The sequence below is a fragment of the Sapajus apella genome, unplaced genomic scaffold (assembly GCF_009761245.1).
Source record: "Sapajus apella isolate SASKATOON/1434 unplaced genomic scaffold, GSC_monkey_1.0 scaffold148, whole genome shotgun sequence".
NCBI classification, from domain to species: domain Eukaryota; kingdom Metazoa; phylum Chordata; class Mammalia; order Primates; family Cebidae; genus Sapajus; species Sapajus apella.
In genome coordinates, this window is record NW_022437088.1 from 1,056,225 (window position 1) to 1,074,178 (window position 17,954).

At 48.9% G+C, this 17,954-nt stretch overlaps 1 protein-coding gene across 2 annotated transcripts; it reads left to right on the forward strand.

Moving 5' to 3' along the window:
* The first annotated feature begins 7,443 nt into the window (after nucleotides 1-7,443).
* On the forward strand, nucleotides 7,444-16,242 carry UBE2Q1 (ubiquitin conjugating enzyme E2 Q1). Of its 2 annotated transcripts, none has more exons than XM_032264919.1 (13): nucleotides 7,444-7,930; nucleotides 10,205-10,309; nucleotides 10,643-10,747; nucleotides 11,386-11,436; nucleotides 13,038-13,178; nucleotides 13,395-13,479; nucleotides 13,754-13,814; nucleotides 14,026-14,116; nucleotides 14,234-14,292; nucleotides 14,394-14,442; nucleotides 14,712-14,807; nucleotides 15,207-15,273; nucleotides 15,751-16,242. In XM_032264919.1, the coding sequence occupies exons 1-13, from the start codon at nucleotides 7,604-7,606 to the stop codon at nucleotides 15,780-15,782; spliced, it is 1,269 nt and encodes a 422-aa protein (XP_032120810.1). In that variant the 5' UTR covers nucleotides 7,444-7,603; the 3' UTR covers nucleotides 15,783-16,242. The 2 variants fall into 2 exon arrangements, with proteins under 2 accessions (XP_032120810.1, XP_032120811.1); XM_032264920.1 differs by lacking the exon at nucleotides 7,444-7,930 and adding an exon at nucleotides 8,962-9,027.
* The last annotated feature ends 1,712 nt before the right edge of the window (nucleotides 16,243-17,954 follow it).

Consider the following 17,954-nt stretch of genomic DNA (forward strand, 5'->3'; position numbering starts at 1 on the left):
GCGGGAGGCCCGGGGTGGGGGGAAGAAGCAGCAGGAGTAAGACAAGTAGGTCAGGGCCTACTTACTACTGAGGGCCAGAGGGCCAGAACAAGAGGTGGGAGACAGGAGGCGTTTCCGGGATTGCTGCCCTCCTTTTTTCTCTTACCAAACCCAAATAATCCTGCTCCCCAGGTAGGCTGAGGATACAGCAGAGAAAATGCATTTAGGCTCTTAGCGACAAAGATAGGGAGCTGTGGGTTTGCTATTTTTAAGAAAGCAAACGGCTTTGGAGTCTTGGAACAGTCCCCTCACTTGTCCCCTTCTCTGCCTCCCTAAAGTCCCTAAAAGGCTAAGCTTCCTTCCCCCCCCCCCACACTGAGGATCTATTCTACCTCAGGAGGTCTAGACTTGCCTGCAAGGAAGGTAACTTTGAGGGTAAGAGTGGAAAGAAAAGCACCCCCTGTCCATTGGCCTTCCTCACCCCCTTTCTCTTGACTCAAGCTGTCGGCTTCTGTGTGACTAGGGAGATCAGGGAGCACTTACAGAGGCCTGACCAAGAGGGAAGCTAACACAAAGGAGACCAAAGATGAGAATCCTGAACTCTTAACCCATTTGTTGTCACTTTCTTTATCTATTTCTTTTTTCTTTTTCCTGAGAGGGAGTCTCACTCGGTCATTCAGGCTGGAGTGCAGTGGCGCAATCTCGGCTCACTGCAACCTCTGCCACCCAAGTTGAAGCAGTTCTCCTCTCTGAGCCTCCCCAGTAGCTGGGACTACAGGTGCACACCACTATGCCCAGCTAATTTTTTGTATTTTAATAGAGACAGGGTTTCACCATGTTGGTCAGGCTGGTCTCGAACTCATAACCTCAGGTAATCCACCTGCCTCAGCCTCCCAAAGTGCTGAGATTACAGGCATGAGCCACTGCTCTCAGTCAGGTGTTACAAACTCTTCAGAGATACAGGGAGTTTTTGGCGGATGCAGAATGATTGAGGAAGGCTGTGAAAGTCTTCTCATTCAAAAATCTCTGTAATGGTTGCTTGTTTATAGGATGAGACACTGGGGGGTCACTTGCTTGCTAAAAGCCTCTGGCTTCCCCTGATGCAACTGCCAAGCCTGTCTACCTTCTCTTCTCAAATCTCCCAGCTTTTGCTTCAAGTTTACTTCCAGCCTGGCAAGGAGCGAGTCTTCTGAGCACAACCACCCAGTGTCCAAGGAGTCTGGAACACCTTCCTCATCTCTACTGCAGGTACTCCTCCCACACCCACCAAGAAGAAAGGAAGCCAGAAAGAGTGGACAGATCCAGAACCACAGAGGGGGATGAACGATGTAGATGTATCAATCCTGAGGCTAAATAGTAATTGGGCAAAGTTTTGGTGAGACACTCCCATTGCCCCTGATGACAAGGAATGTTTTCTCTTGAAAGGCTTAAAATTGGCAGAATGCAGTGGCTCACACCTGTAATCCCAGCACTTTGGGAGGCTGAGGCAGGTGGATGAATTGAGCTGAAAAGCTCAAGATCAGCCTAGGCAACATGGTGAAACCCTGTTTCTACAAAAAATTAAAAAAAAAAAAAAATAGCCAGGTGTGGTGGCATGTGCCTGTAGTCCCAGCTACTTAGGAGGCTGAGGAGGGAAGATAGCATGAGCCCAAAAGGTGGAGGTTGCAGTGTCACTGAACTCCAGCCTGGGCAACAGAGCCAGACCCTATCTAAAAAAAAAGGCAGTGGGGCAGGGAAGGCTTAAAATCAATGTCATTGTCCTTTATTTAAGACGTTTTAGGCTGGGCGTGGTGGCTCACACCTGTAATCCCAGCACTTAGGGAGACCAAGGCAGGAGAATCACCTGAAGTCAGAAATTCAAGACCAGCCTGGCCAACATGGCAAAACCCGATCTCTACTAAAAAATACAATACAAACATTAGCCAGGTGTGGTGGTGCACACCTGTAATCCCAGCTACTCTGGAGGCTAAGGCAGGGAGAACCGCTTTAACCTGGGAGGCAGAAGTTGCAGTGAGCCAAGATCACGCCACTACACTCCCACACTGGGCAACAGAGTGAGGCTCCATCAAAAAAAAAAAAAAGACGTTTTAAATTTTAAAATTTTATTACAAAAGTAATACATGTATTCATGAATGCCAATTGGAAAACAAGTCAGCAAAACATAGTAAGTATAAAATGGATTCATACTCCTACCTCCCAGGAAAAAGATCAGTGTTAGCAAATATATTTCACATACACACCCCTCCAAATTTATCTATATGTACTTAGATGTAACTTTCATACAGCAAAGTATATACAAGTGTATAGCTAGATAAATTTTCACAACATAAACACAGCCATATGGCCACCATTTAGATTTAAAAAAAAAAGAAGAAGAAAGAAAGAAACACACATAACTAACATCCAGAAGTCCCCATGATGACCCTTCCAGTAGTCATTCTCTGTTCTTCAAAAGTAACACCATGGGAGGAGGGAGGAAAGGGGGTGGTGACTACCTAAAAGTTTGGGAACTAGACAGTGGTAATGGTTATACAACTTATGAATGTGCTGAATGCCACTGAGTCGTACACTTTAAAGTAGCAGATTTTGTTACATGTATTTTATCACTATTTTTTAAAAATGAAGGTAAAATAAATAAATAACTACTGTCCTGTCTTCTAATAACATAGATCAACTTTGCCTGCTGAACTTTTATAAATGGAATCATAATCTTTTGTGGCTGTTTTTTGTTTTGTTTTGTTTTTTTTGAGATGGAGTTTAACTCTTGTTGCCCAGGCTGGAATGCAATGGCACAACCTCAGCTCACTGCAACCTCTGCCTCCCGGGTTCAAGCAATCCTCCTGCCTCAGCCTCTTGAGTAGCTGGGATTACAGGCATATGCCACCATACCAGGCTACTTTTTTGAATTTTTAATAGAGACAGGTTTTCACCATGTTGGCCAGGCTGGCCTCAAACTCCTGACTTCAGGTGATCCACCTGCCTCAGCCTCCCAAAGTGCTGGGATTACAGGTGTGAGCCACCGCACCTGGCTTGTGTCTGTTTTTTTTTTAAAAAAAAAATGTTAGAATCATGAACACTGCTGAATATAGTTGCAGTTCATTCATCTTCATTCCTGTGGACTATTCCATTGTATGAATATACTATCATTTATCAGTTTCACCATTGATGGATATTTGGGTTGTTTCCTAGTTGGACTATTAAAAATAATACTGCTGTGAACATTCTTGTTCACATTTTTGGTATACAAATACAGTCATGTACCATGTAATGACTTCTCAGTCAACAGCAGATTGCGAAATACAAAGGTGGTCCCCATAAAATTGTAACACTGTATTTTTGCTGTACCTTTCCTGTGTTTAGATAGATACATGAATACATATCATTGTGTTTCAACTGCCTACAGTAATGGCAGGAATTCCAGTGGACACTGGGAATGCAGCCACTGTATTCAGTACAGCATAACACACTGTACAAGTTTGTGGCCTACAAGCCATAGTCTAGACCCTACAGGCCAGATGTGTAGTAGCTACACCATCCTGGGATTGTGTAAATACACTCTATGATGTTCACACAACAAAAAAATCACCGAGACACATTTTTCAGAATGTATCCCATCGTCAACTGACACATGACTGTATATGCATTTCTGTTGGGTACATAATTAAATCATACATTTTTTAATGGAGCACACTGTAATATAGCTTTGTAACCACCTTTCTTTTTTAAATTTTTTAAATCTTCAGCTCACTCCAGTCTAATCTTTTTTATTTACTATTTCTCAAACTCTCCATACCAATAAGTATTTTCAATAACTATTTTTCACACCTACATAATGTTCCCTTTTAGGCAAATCTGTGCACATACCTTTTCTTTCCAAGTAAAATTGCTGGGTTAAAGTTTTAATGTTTTTTGAATATTAATTACTAAACTGACTTCCAAAAGCATTACTACCAGGGTTACCCTGGGATCTAGGGCAACAGCACCAATGACCAACACCTCTTCAACTCTTTTCCTCCTTGTCCCTTTCCTTTTTTGAGTCAGAGTCTCCCTCTGTCACCCAGGCTGGAGTGCAGTGGTGCCATCTTGGCTCACTGCAACCTCTGCCTCCAGGGTTCAAGCGGTTCTCAAGCCTCAGGCTCCTGGGTAGCTGGGACTACAGATGCCGTCCACCATGCCAGGCTAATTTTTGTTTTTTTTAGTAGAGATGAGGTTTCACCACATTGGCCAGGCTGGTCTCAAAACTCCTGACCTCAAGTGATCTGCCCACCTCAGCCTTAAGGGGTGGAGCAAGAATCCACCAAAAGTAATGAGTAGGAGCTATCCTGTAAGGAGCCTCTCCTCTGTACCAAAAATCATGCCAAAGCTTCCCATAGGGGCCATTCTCTCCTTTTTTTTTTTTTTTTTTTTTTTTTTTTGGCATAATCTTGCTCTGTTGCTCAGGCTGGAGTGCAGTGGTGCCATCTCACCACAACCTCTGCCTCCCAGGTTCAAGCAATTCTGCCTCAGCCTCCCGAGTAACTGGGATTACAGGTGTGTGCCACCATGCTCAGCTAATTTTTGTTATTTTTAGTAGAGACAGGGTTTCACCATGCTGGCCAGGCTAGTCTCGAACTCCTGACCTTGTGATCTGCCCGCCTTGGCCTCCCTGGGCCCGGCCCCTGCACCTGGCCAGGGCCATTGTCTTCTTCATCTCTGCATCCCCAGTGCCCTCTCCAATTCCTGCAAAGATCAAGTGCTCAGGACATTATTTGTTGAGTCAATGACAGAATTTTATGCTCAGGGAGCAAGTCAAAGGAGAAGGTTGCTCACTCTACTCCAAACATGGGCACCTGTAACAAATGACCTTTGCAGAAAAATAAAAATCCCTACAATCCATTTTCCAAAGAACAGCCAGAGTGATCTTTTACATTTTTAACCCAGCTCATGCCACTCCCTTCTTAAAATCCTCCAGGGTTTTCCCACTGTGCTTTGAATAAAACCCAAACAACATACTGTGATCTCCATAATCTAGCCCCTACTTTCTTCCCTGGACTCATTTCCTACCCTCTGTCCTTTCACTAGATACAAGCCATGCTGAGTCCTGATTTTTAAAAAAACTTGTGTTCTTCCCATGTGCACTATTTTACGCACTTTACGTGTGTTGTGTTCTCACATAATCCTAACAAGTAAGTACTATTATGATCTCCATTTTACAGGTGTGGAAACTGAGGCACAAACAAGCTAAGTAATTTACCCACAATCACATCATTAGTAGTTGGCAGAACTGGGGTTCAAAGCACTAAAAAAGCAGAGTGGGGTACAAGGGCATGGACTTTGGAGACAGACCTAGGAACTCTGCTTACAGACTGTGTATCTTTGCAGAGTCACTCTTTGTCCCCACTTGTAAACGGGTAAAAATACTTACATTGCAATATTGTTGGGAGATTTAAAAATACATGCACTGGCCGGTCGCGGTGGCTCACGCCTGAAATCCCAACACTTTGGGAGGCCGAGGCAGGTGGATCATGAGGTCAGGAGATCAAGACCATCCTGGCCAACATGGTGAAACACTGTCTCTACTAAAAATACAAAAATTAGCTGGGCGTGGTGGTGTATGCCTGTAATCCCAGCTACTTGGGAGGCTGAGGCAGGAGAATCCCTTGAACCAGGCAGTCAGGGGTTGCAGTGAGCCGAGATTGCACCACTGCACTCCAGCTTGGCGTGGAGTGCAAGACTCTGTCTCGAAAACAACAACAAAAAAAACTTGCACCTGGGCACAATGGCTCACACCTATAATCCCAGTACTTTGGGAGGCTGAGATGGGTGGATCACTTGAGCCCAGGAGTTTGAGACCAGCCTGGGCAACATAGCAAGACCCCTTTCTACAAAAAAGTACAAAAATTAGCTGGCCGTGGTGGTGTGCACCTGTAGTCCCAGCTATTTGGGAGGCTGAGGTAGGAGGACAGCTTAAACTTAGGAGGTCAAGGCTGCAGTGAGCTGAGCCTGTGCCCCTGTACTTCAGCCTGGACGAGAGAGCAAGACCCTGTCGTATATATATTTTTAAAATATTTGCAAACACCCTGGCTCAAGAAATACTTAATAAGCCGGAATTCCCACCACAGACTTTTATGCTATCAACTTGCATACACAAAGTCAACATGCAGCAAACTGTTCAGGCTACCCAAACCAGATAAATGGCCCCAGGAAGCCCAGGAAAAGACTGTAATCATCTTTATCCATACCCCAACTTGGCCAACGGAGGCTTCTGCAAAGACAACTGAATAGCCTTCCAGCAAAGGCCAGCTCATTTTAGTCCAAGTGGGAGAGAAAGGGGGCAATCTGGCCAGTGGTTTAAGGGCTGAGTTGGCCCAGCAGAACTGAGCAGGCCTTACCACAGGCTAATGACACCTGGCCTTGGCAAAGGAATGCCAGCTCGGGATTTCTGTAGCTTCAGCCAGCTTTGTCCTTTGTGATAGTGCCACCTAGCGAGGGTCCGGAAGCACTACCTATTCCCGGCAGCTGCCAGGACCACTGCGACAAGGTGTTAGCCATTTAGGCTTAGGATGGGGCATGGGGTCCACCCAAGTCCGCACTCCTTCCATGACTCTGTACAGGAAGTCCATTGTGTCCATCCTCCAACCTCGTCCAGACCCATGGGGTCTAAAAAGCGCGAAAGGCCAGCTACTGTCTACCACTTATACATAATAAAGCAGTGATCTATTATCATTCGTCATTTCATGGTCTCCTCTCATCGAATCCCTCCCTGGAAATAGGAAAAAACAGGCATCATCCTCATGAGAGCCATTGTACGATGAGGAAACTGAGACTTGGGCGGGAAAGTGATTAACCCAAGGTCACAAAACGCCATCAGAGCCAAGGCTGGAACGAGAATCTACGCCTCTTGCATCCTGGTCCCGGGCTCCTTCCCCGACCACACGCCCCTCATTCAGTGTGAAGATACAGTATGCCCACCCCCACGGGGAGCAGAGGCTCCGGTATCCTGCGCCGAAGACCAGCATGGGGGGCGCAGGATAAAAGCTGCACGGCGGAGACTGCACTTCTTTCTTCTCTAACCATGGAGTGCCGGGTACACTAGCCACGGCTCGGGGGCGGGGGAAGCGAGGCCCGGGGCAGGAAACAGCGTCCTGCGCGGGTAGCCCCTGGGAGCACGCGGCGCTGGGTCACGTGAGAGGGGAGCGCCGGCGAAGGGGCGTCGCGCGCAAGCACGCACCACGTACGCAAACACGCACTGAGGCGCTCACAGAGAGGCAAGCCCCAAGTCCCGGGTCACATGTGGAGGGTGGCAGGCGAGAACAGGGGGGCGGGAAAAACGGAGAGATCACGTGGAGGAGGCCAGAGCAGGGAAGTCACGTGAGGGGGACGGAGGCGGGGCCGCCGAGGAGGAGGAGGAGGAGGAGGAGGAGGAGGTGGTGGAGGAGGAGGAGGGGCGCGCGGCTTCCGGCGGCTGGAGGGGGCCAGTGAGCGGAGGGGGGGGGCCTGTCCCGGAGGTGGCGGCGGCGCCATCTTGGCGAAGGGGGGATCAGGAAGTGCGGACCGCGGCGGCGGCGGCGGCGGCGGCGGCGGAGCCCGGAGCGGAGGCCGGAGGCTCCCGGCCCGCCGGCCCCGGAGCGGAGCGGAGCGGAGGATGCAGCAGCCGCAGCCGCAGGGGCAGCAGCAGCCGGGGCCGGGGCAGCAGCTGGGGGGCCAGGGGGCGGCGCCGGGGGCCGGGGGCGGCCCAGGGGGGGGCCCAGGGCCGGGGCCCTGCCTGAGGCGAGAGCTGAAGCTGCTCGAGTCCATCTTCCACCGCGGCCACGAGCGCTTCCGCATTGCCAGCGCCTGCCTGGACGAGCTGAGCTGCGAGTTCCTGCTGGCTGGGGCCGGAGGGGCCGGGGCGGGGGCCGCGCCCGGTCCGCATCTCTCCCAACGGGGGTCGGTGCCTGGGGATCCTGTCCGCATCCACTGCAACATCACGGTGAGGACCCTCTCGCTTGCGCTTCTGTGGGGACCCCTTGTCAGGGACCCAGGATCACTACATCCAGCTTTTTGCTCTCGAAGGACCTGGGAGGCCGAAGCCCCTCTCAGGGCTCAGTTCTTTCTCTCCAGGTTACACTTGTTTCTGCTGCTTGAGGTTCTGCGGTGCCCCCAGAATCTTTACCATTGACCCCGATAGCGAGGGACACCCCGACATATGGCGCCTAGACTACCCATTTCCATGAACCCACCCACATCCCAAGGTTCATGATTTTGGCTTTTTTGGCTACTCTTCCACAACTTTAACTTGCCACCTAGTAATGCGCCTTTCTTTCCCTTACTCCTGTTTCAAGGTTTTAGGCCTCGGCACTGACCCCAGCTGGAAAGCCCTGGCCTGGAACACTCTGCACATATCAGTGATGCCCCCTTCTCAGTAGTACCTCTGACTTAGGACGTTGCCACCTGTGGGATCCCCGCCTAGGCATCCCTCATGGAGCCCCTCTTGCTCTCTGAACTTCATCAAGTCATAGTTTGCAGTTCACTGACTCTTCTTTCTCTGGATTCCCTCTTTCTGGTGTAACCTCTAACTCTCCTCTTTTTGCCTCAGCTGGTAGCAGTTGTGCCACTCCCCTCCCTGTTCCCTGTGGATATGTCCAGTTGCCGTGGGTTGTTACCTTTCCTGGTAATGATAGTGATGTGATGTGCCAGGGCTACCCCTATTTCTTCTGAGCAGTAACAGTTGCATTTCTCCCCTGTGAGCGTCATTCTATCCTAGGCATACACCTTACATGTCTCCTGCCTGGTCTACCCGCAGACATCCCTTGAACAGAGAACTGGCTTCTGCTAATTTGGGAATGTCTGGTACTGCATGGTGTAGCACTTACATTGGTTGATGTTACCTGCTGTGATGGTATTCTCTCTACCGGGAGCAGTAGCTGAAATGCTAGCAGACAGTACTTTACCCAAGCAGGCAGACCGAATCGGAGTAGCCTGAGGAAAGGCAGAGTTGTGAATTCCCTGGTACTTCGGTGCCTAAATTCAACTGACATGGTGTTTTCTGTCCCTTTTCTCAATCAAACCAGGTCAAGGTTTGGTGAGGTAAGCCTCAGTTTGGATTGATTGGTGCCCCACCAAAACTCATACCATTTCATACCCCACTCAAACCATTTCTCTCATTTCCTTTCGTCTTTCCTGCTAACAAGTTAGAATTGAAGGGCTAGGAGTGGCTTAGTCAAGTGAAGACTTGGGCATCTTTGATAATTATTTTTCCTCCAGCATTGAGGATTAGAGCCATGGCAGTGCTGAGATACCCAGTAGAGGTGGATAGGGATTCCTTGGCTTGTGTGGGAACCTCAAGAGTTAATTTTGTTCCTGAATTAAGCTTCTAATTCCTTAAGGGTAGGTTTGCCCCCATCCAGCTGCTTTCTGTTGCCTGAGGCCATTTACTGCCTTTGTCTCTGGCAGGAAGTTAAATTTAGGGGGTCCTCAGCCAGACGCTCCTTGGCCCCTATAAAAGAGACTTGGCCTAAACTAGCCCCCTTGGTTTGGGCAGAGGGGGAGTCTGGTCAGGCTGCATTTGGCATCGTGGCTCAGGAATGCTGGGAATGTCAGCAGCGTAGGCTTCTTTCTCCCAGCCTGCCATGTGGAGCCCTGCAGCCCACGCCTGGACTGAGAAGGTGGCAGGTTCCCAAGGGAGAGGTGGGGGAATTGGTCTTTGAGGGGTCCTTCTGGGAGTGGTGTGGAGAGGTTCTTGCCAGTACCCTTTTCCTCTTGGTTTCTAGAGATAGAGTCGAGTTTTTATACTTCTTTTCCTACTGAACTCTGCTTTTTTCACTTCAGTGTGATTGTGATGAGGTGATCCCTTACTCAGCTGATTCTGGAGTTTGAAAAGCAAGCTTGGAGGACTCTGTTCTGGGTCCAGGGAGAACTTGAAGTCTGGAACTTGTGTAGGCAGTGCAGGAGATCAGAAGTCCCCCCTCGCTGTTAGCTAAGTTTGGCTGTGCCGGGTTTCCTGGTTTGTACTCTTGAGGAAAGAAAGAAAAGGTCCCAGCCTGCTTCTCGGAAAGAGTCCTCCCAAGGACAGTTTTTTTCCAGTTTCGGATTTGTTGTGAAAGTGCTTGGTTAGATGCTGACCTGAATTGGGTGTTTATGGGTTTTTGGGGGTGGGGGTGGGAAGCAAAGGGGCTAGAAGTCTTGGGGGGAAGAGGGCAGGCAAAATCTGGTTTTTTCCCCGAGTCACCCATTTTGATTGCTTTTGTTGCTCTTTTCCCCTCAGGAGTCATACCCTGCTGTGCCCCCCATCTGGTCGGTGGAGTCGGATGACCCTAACTTGGCTGCTGTCTTGGAGAGGCTGGTGGATATAAAGAAAGGGAATACTCTGGTGAGGGGGCCACAGGGTAGGGGTGCATTTTATTACTGTGAGGCTCATGCCACAAAGGCGTCCTATGAAAGGGATCCTGAAAAGTGGATGGTACAGGCAGCTAAACATTTAGGGGCTGACCTCCCAGGGGAGTTGCTTACTGAAGCCAGATGGAGACCCTGCACCAGCCCTGGGATTGGTCCATCAGGAGACCCATTCCCACAGCCACATGGCCCATAAGGCTTAGAGAACTAGGTATTGGTTTGGGGCCCAAGCTAAGAGCTCGTCCATGCACTTGTCCAGATTGGAGTGGGGAAGGGAATATTTGATGTCTCTGTGGTCCCCTACCTGTAGCTATTACAGCATCTGAAGAGGATCATCTCCGATCTGTGTAAACTCTATAACCTCCCTCAGCATCCAGATGTGGAGATGCTGGATCAACCCTTGCCAGCAGAGCAGGTGAGCAGCTGAGGGTGGGCCCTGTTGTGCAGAGTTGCCTCACAGAGAGTACTCAGTAAATAATTGAGACAAATCTGCAGTAGTTTCTCTCCATGCCCACCGGCTTCCGAACACATACATGTGATGACTCTCACCCTCGTTCTTCTCCGATGGGAATCTTCTCTTGCTAAATGGGGCACTAGTAGCTTTATCTCTCATATCAGAACTCACTCTCATGGGCAGCATCCCAAATGTTGAAAGGGAGGGGGAATTTATACTATTATTTTAGCAGTAACAGTTGGTGGCCACTGGGGACCTAGGCCCCTTGGTGAGAACCACAAATGCAGTATCAGTCTAAAGAAGATCAAGTAAAGGAGGGGTTCTTAGGAAGATTAAACTGAGATTTATGAGGTGGGTGACAGAGATAGCCATTTTGCTTTTCTTTTATTCTTTGGCAGTGATAGGCGGAAAATAATGGGCTGGTAGCAAAGCCATTCCCTGGGCTCTTGCTTCCACTCAGATGTGGCTGGTGGAGGGACTGGCAGCATTACAGGCAGGCGCACAGCTTCCAGACCTGGGGGCCCAGGAGAGTAGGTTGGAGGCTGCATTCTAGCAAGCCACTGGGGCTCTGATCTCTATCTTTCCCCTCCCCGCTGCAGTGCACACAGGAAGATGTGTCTTCAGAAGATGAAGATGAGGAGATGCCTGAGGTAGGCTTGCCCCCTGAGGTGGCATGGGCTGGAAGCTCTTTCAGTCAGCAGCGTTGATCACCCATTATCCAGAACTTCAGTCTAGAAATGGAGAGAGAAAAATATCAAATGAATAAAGGCAGATTGACTGATCTGGAGGAACAGCCAGTGTAGTAGAGGAGACAGGGCACCCATATCCAACAGGTGCAAAGCAGTTAAAACCAAATACTTGATAAGTTAATTTCAAATGGCTTTGGAGTCCAACAAACCTATGTTTGCATCCCAGCTATCCTAATTGAAGAATTTTATATAATCTCACTAATCTACAGTTTTATTATCTATAAAGTAGGATTATAATACCTAATACGTATGGTTGTCTTGAGATTAAGTGAGGTGTTAATATATAAAATGCTTCAGACGATACACGATAAGTGCTAAACTATCTGATGTATTCTCTAAAAACGTACTTGTACAGAATATAAAATCATAGTTAGGAATTTGAGCTTTAGAGCTAGACAGAACTTGATTGAATCTTAGCTCTGTTAAGAGTTCTGTGACTTTGGGCATGATAATTAACCTCACTAGACCTCGGCTTCCACATCTGTAAAATGGATACTGATAGAATAATGATGTGGTGGTTGAAAGAATTAAATGAGTTAGCATGTGCGGCACCTAGGACAGAACCTGCCACATAATAAACACTCAGTAGACCTTACCTGCTGATGTGATAATTAGGTTAGTATATATCCTGCCAGAAATGGGGAGAGCACTCTGATTACTTTTATTTCCTAGCATTAGATTAATATCCCAGGTTCTATAATACCTTAAGGGTCTTGAGACTGGCAAAGGGCTGATGACACATGAAATTTACTCCTCCCAGACATTGGACAACCCTCTGGGCCACACCCCCAACATCTGCCTGAGGGGCTGAACCCTAGATATGGTCTCCTTCTCCCCCATGCTCAGTGAGTTAGCTGCTTGCTTACTTAAAGCGGGATGAATAAGGGGCTAAGTCTGTTCTTGACCTCTTCCGTGTATCTCTCTGGAAGTCCTTTCTCATTTCCATCTGGCAGTGGGTGCCTCTGCATATCCGATTCATGCTGTGCGTGCCCTCAAAAAAGATTTGTAGCAAGGAGAGGAGATTTAATGATCCAGGTTTCTCCTTTAGGCTTGGGGCCCTGAGAACTCCCAGGTGCAATAGTCACCCGGTGAGATATGAGCTTTGAGTCACAGGGTCAGGCCCGAGTCATGTCTGCTAGGAATTAGGGAAGAGTTTCTGCTGCCAAGATTTAGGAAGAGTTGGAGCAGGGTCAGTCTAGAAAACAAAAGGGCTAAGTCCCCGCCTTGGTCTCAGCTGCAGCTCTGCTCGCTCCCTAAGTTCTTGCTTAGCTTGAGAGCTGAAGAAGCTCATCCTTTAGATTTGCCTCATCCTTTAGATTGTGGAGGGAATAGGGCTGGAAATTATTCTAAAAATGGGACGTGTGTTGTGTGTATGAGACTGCTAGATGGACTGCTGCACCTTAACTTTTGGCTCTTTGCCAGATGGGACTGAGAAGGTGATGGCCATTCTCTAGCCTGAATTTTTTCCTTTTCATTTCACTCCCAACCAACACCTCCCCCAGGACACAGAAGACTTAGATCACTATGAAATGAAAGAGGAAGAGCCAGCTGAGGGCAAGAAATCTGAAGATGATGGCATTGGAAAAGAAAACCTGGCCATCCTAGAGAAAATTAAAAAGAACCAGAGGCAAGATTACTTAAATGTACGTGCCTTCTAGGGAGAGGCTGGTGAAGGGGTTGGTGGAAAATGGCTGGGAAGTAGTAGGCTGTTGCATCTTAGTATGGAGAGAAGACTCCTTTTTGGGGGTATGCCTAATCCTTCCCTAAATCCTGGGTAAGCTGCCAGACTGCCCCTAAGGTCTAACGTGTGTTTATACACCACACGACCAAGGAATGTTCCTGTCATCCCTCCCTCACAGGGTGCAGTGTCTGGCTCGGTGCAGGCCACTGACCGGCTGATGAAGGAGCTCAGGGATATATACCGATCACAGAGTTTCAAAGGTGGTGAGTTTGGGCCAGAGAGGGGCCTGCACATGAGTCACCCATAAAGAGGGGTTTGGTGGCCTGGGGCCCCCAGAGGTCCTCGGATCCAGGAGTGCTTATGAACTTTTCAGGCCAAGGAGAATGGAGCTCTTCCAGCCAGTGGCTTGGTTGCATGTCCATCTGGGTCACCCTAGAGCTGTTGATCTTTTTCTCTCAGTCTGGAAAAGGAGTTTGCATTAGAGACTACTCACCACCTGGACCATCCTACTAACACCTGTCTTTTTCCTCCTTCCAGGAAACTATGCAGTCGAACTCGTGAATGACAGTCTGTATGATTGGAATGTCAAACTCCTCAAGTGAGTGGGGATTCTGGGATTGGAGAGGAAGTTGAGGAGTGTGAGTGGGGCTACTGTGGGATCTCCGGGGCAGCCCCATCCAGCATTTTGGTTCAGGGTCCCGGAGCCGGTGTGGGCAGTAATTTGGTGGTCTGCTGCTAGCCAGGGTAGGGACCTTATGAAGCTCCTGAGCCGGACCCAGGCAGCTGAGCCCAGGCTCGTTGCTTCATAGAGTTGACCAGGACAGCGCTTTGCACAACGATCTCCAGATCCTCAAAGAGAAAGAAGGAGCCGACTTCATCCTACTTAACTTTTCCTTTAAAGTAAGGCTTTTCCTTTCCAGTCACTCCCTCTGACCTCGCCGTCTGCCCGACAGTCCTATGGAGGATGCTGGCCTCCCTCCCCTGACTATCATCCCTCTCTCTGTCTCTCTCTCTCAGGATAACTTTCCCTTTGACCCACCATTTGTCAGGGTTGTGTCTCCAGTCCTCTCTGGAGGGTGAGTGGCTGGCATGCAGAAGAGGGCATCTCCTCTGGCTGAGGGTGGGGAAGGGACTTTGAGCTTTTGTCAGGCACAGCTGACTAACCTTTCTCATGCAGGTATGTTCTGGGCGGAGGGGCCATCTGCATGGAACTTCTCACCAAACAGGTGAGCCCGTCTCTCCTTGGCCAGGCCGCCCTGGGTGGAGGTTGGCTGAGCTTTACGGCACACACCCCTGCGGGCTGAGTGATAGGCAGTGATGTGGCCCTTTCATTCTGCTGGGCTGGGTCTGCACCCACTGACCTAGACAGGTGACAGTGCTGGGAGCAAAGGGCAAGGGTCGTCCTATATACCCAGCTGATTGCCGGGAGGACAAGTGTGAGCCTTCTCTGGAAGCTCCATCTGGACCTGCTTGCTTTGTTCCTCCCCTCACCCAGGGCTGGAGCAGTGCCTACTCCATAGAGTCAGTGATCATGCAGATCAGTGCCACACTGGTGAAGGGGAAAGCACGAGTGCAGTTTGGAGCCAACAAAGTAAGGATCCTGGGCCTGGGGCCGGTGGGGCTGGGTGAAGCCAAGTATACTTGGGGCCACTAGCAGGCCACGGCTGCTGCCTTTAGAGGAAGGAGAGCCTAAGGCCCCTGGGCTGGTGGCACTGGATGAGAGGGCCTAGGGTGCCCACGGTGGAACAACTGTGGTTTGGCCCCTAGGGGCACCCCTAGGACTTTTGGGAGGTTGTGGGTCTGGAAAAGGAAGACTGGGATTATGCCCCCAAGGGACCTCCTAGGTGGAAGGTACTTAAGTGTTTTACTAGACCACAGTGCTGGGAGCCAGGACTCCAGCGTTTCTGGGTGACAGCCTGCAGAAGGTGAGGGGCAGCTCACAGGCCACAGCTGGCCATGGCCTGATGATGTGTTGGCTTCCTCTCCCTAGTCTCAATACAGTCTGACAAGAGCACAGCAGTCCTACAAGTCCTTGGTGCAGATCCACGAAAAAAACGGTGAGACTGGAGCCAGGACTCAGGAGATTCGGACACTTGCCACGCCCAGGTTTTCACTTCCAGCCAGAGCAAGAACCCCTTTTTCTGGTTTCTGATACTTACCACCCATTAACACAGCACCTGCTCCAGTTCTCCCAGGAGGGGCTGGCAGTGGCTGGTGTTCACAACCTCTTCCAGAAACACACCAAAATGATCATATCACCGATAAGCTTGGCCGATAAGCTCCTCGGCCACCCTTTGAAAAGCTCATCTAACTCTCCCATCGTCTCAGGTTGGGCACATCATGCCCCTTTCTTTCTCATCTCCAGGTGTGCAGGTTCTTAGCTTCCCATACACCTCTCCCCACACCACGTAGCCTTTCCCCATATCCTCTAACCTCTGACACTGGAGACGTCTTCAGAGATTGGGGCGGGGCGGGGCAGGGCAGGGAGGGTGGGCCTGAACCTCCACCTCACTGATGGTTCCATTTCTTTGCAGGCTGGTACACACCCCCAAAGGAAGATGGCTAACCCTGGAGTATCACCCTTCCTCCCTCCCCAGGCACCACTGGACCAATTACCTTTGAATGCTGTATTTGGATCTCACGCTGCCTCTGTGGTTCCCTCCCTCATTTTTCCTGGACGTGATAGCTCTGCCTATTGCAGGACAATGATGGCTATTCTAAACGCTAAGGAAAAAAAAACAAACACACACAGAACTGTTTCAAGTACTCAAGACTGACTTACAGACCAACCAACCACCTTGCTGGAACCCTTGCTAGCAGGCATTCTTATAAAAGAAACTTTCGAGCCTCCTTATATTGCTGGAAACTCAGCTGTGCTCCAGACTAGAGCCTCCTTACCTATGCTATGGATTTTTAATTTATTTTCTCTTATTTCATGTACACTGCTTTTTTTGGTTACAGTGTATGATGGATGTGTATGAAAAAAATGTATCTTTGGGAAAACAATTACAGTTTGTTAATTTGAAGATGCTGGTCTTGACTCATCTTTATTTTTATTCGCACATCCCACCCCATCCCCTGAACTACTTGGGAGGTGGGGAGGGGTACGAGTCCACTGTTGCTTTGGTAGAGATGAAAGGCTGCATTTTGCTGCTAAAGCAAGAGAAACGTGGAGCTGAAGCACACCTGGTCCGCCCCTAGATTTCGCCTCAAGGCCTCTGGAGCAACCAGCACTTGCCCCCTTGGAATGCAGAGCCTGGCCTGCTAAGCTACAATGTAGTAGGCTGAAAAGATGGTGTTAATTCTTAGGACTACTTTTCTAGTCACAGATGTTTTCAAATTTCTAAGAAAAAGAAAATGAGGCTCAAGAGGCTGCTTCGTAGAATTCCTTTTGAATGAATGGAGTGGGGATGGGGACACAGTCTCCGAGTGTGTATGTGGTCTTTTCTGATCTCAGCTGTGCGGCTGCAACTCCACTGTTCGTTGGTTCCTCTCCTGGAAAGTGGCTTCTAACCAGCACCGGATGGTGATCATTGGTAAGCTCTGCTCACCTTCCTCTCTCTTGCTTCATTTGGTTTTGTCAAAAAGAACAGGCGTAGCTCTGAAGTTGTTTGGCTTGGAAAATTGTAGATTCTTTCGAGCCATTCCCAAAAGGGTTAGCTTTTTAAGGGGGGTTGTTCTATACACCTGTGTCCTTACCCCAGGCTCAGGAACTGCCAGGGAGGGAAGGTGAGGTGGGGAGTCTATACTGAGATGGAACTGTCAATGCTGTGTTGTATGTACTTGCTGTTGTAAAAGTTTGGGCATGACTTTGCATCTAGCGGGTGCTGCCTGCATCTCTGTCTGTAAGCTTGCTTTGGGACTGAGACAGCCTCTTAGGACCTATGATGCCAGCAGCTCTCAAAGATTGAAATGACAGAGGCCAAGGATGGCTAAGTGAAGACCCAAGTCTCAGAAAACCCAGACTTGGGACAGCTGCCTGGGAACTGTAGGATGCCAGGAGTTCTGCAATGCTTTGAGACACAGCGATGTTCACATTGGCCATTCTGCCCCCCCCCACCCCTTTTCTTTTGAGGGACTTTAATGTTCGCTGCTTTAGGTGGATGGAGAGTCCACCAGTCCCACTCAATGCTGCTCTAACTCTACCCACACCCACCTAATTAGGGGTGCTAATAATATATGCTGAGGTTGAGATAAAGACGAGACACAAGGGGAAAATTCATTCCATAGAGCTGAAATCTGGTTTTCAAGGCCTCTGTGGCTTTCTTCTGAACTTAACACCAGCCCTGGCTGGAATGTAGATTGTGTTTTTAGTAATGTGTACTGTGAGCTGTCTTCTGTATAATGTATTTTGTAATGTATTTTTCTCATCTACCAAAGGATGAAACAAATAAAATTATTTAAATAGTTTGGCTCTAATAAAATTATTTGAAGAAATAGTGAGGTTCACGTTCACCTGACATAGAGGAAAATGCCTCCTCCTGTGAGCTGGAGAACACCAACTCTAAGAGAATCCTCCATTTTTCTTGCCAAACCCAGCACTCCCTTTTATGACCTTAAGTTTAGGGTTCTAACAAAGTGCAAAGTATAAAAAAGAATCAAGACCATGTCATCGTGAAACAGTTTTCTTCTCTTCACTTAGAAGGCAAGGAGAAATGAAAACTCTTAGGTCATTACTCTACACTTTAAATGTATCTACATCCCAGGCAGGGTTTGCATGGCCCAGAGCCCACATGAG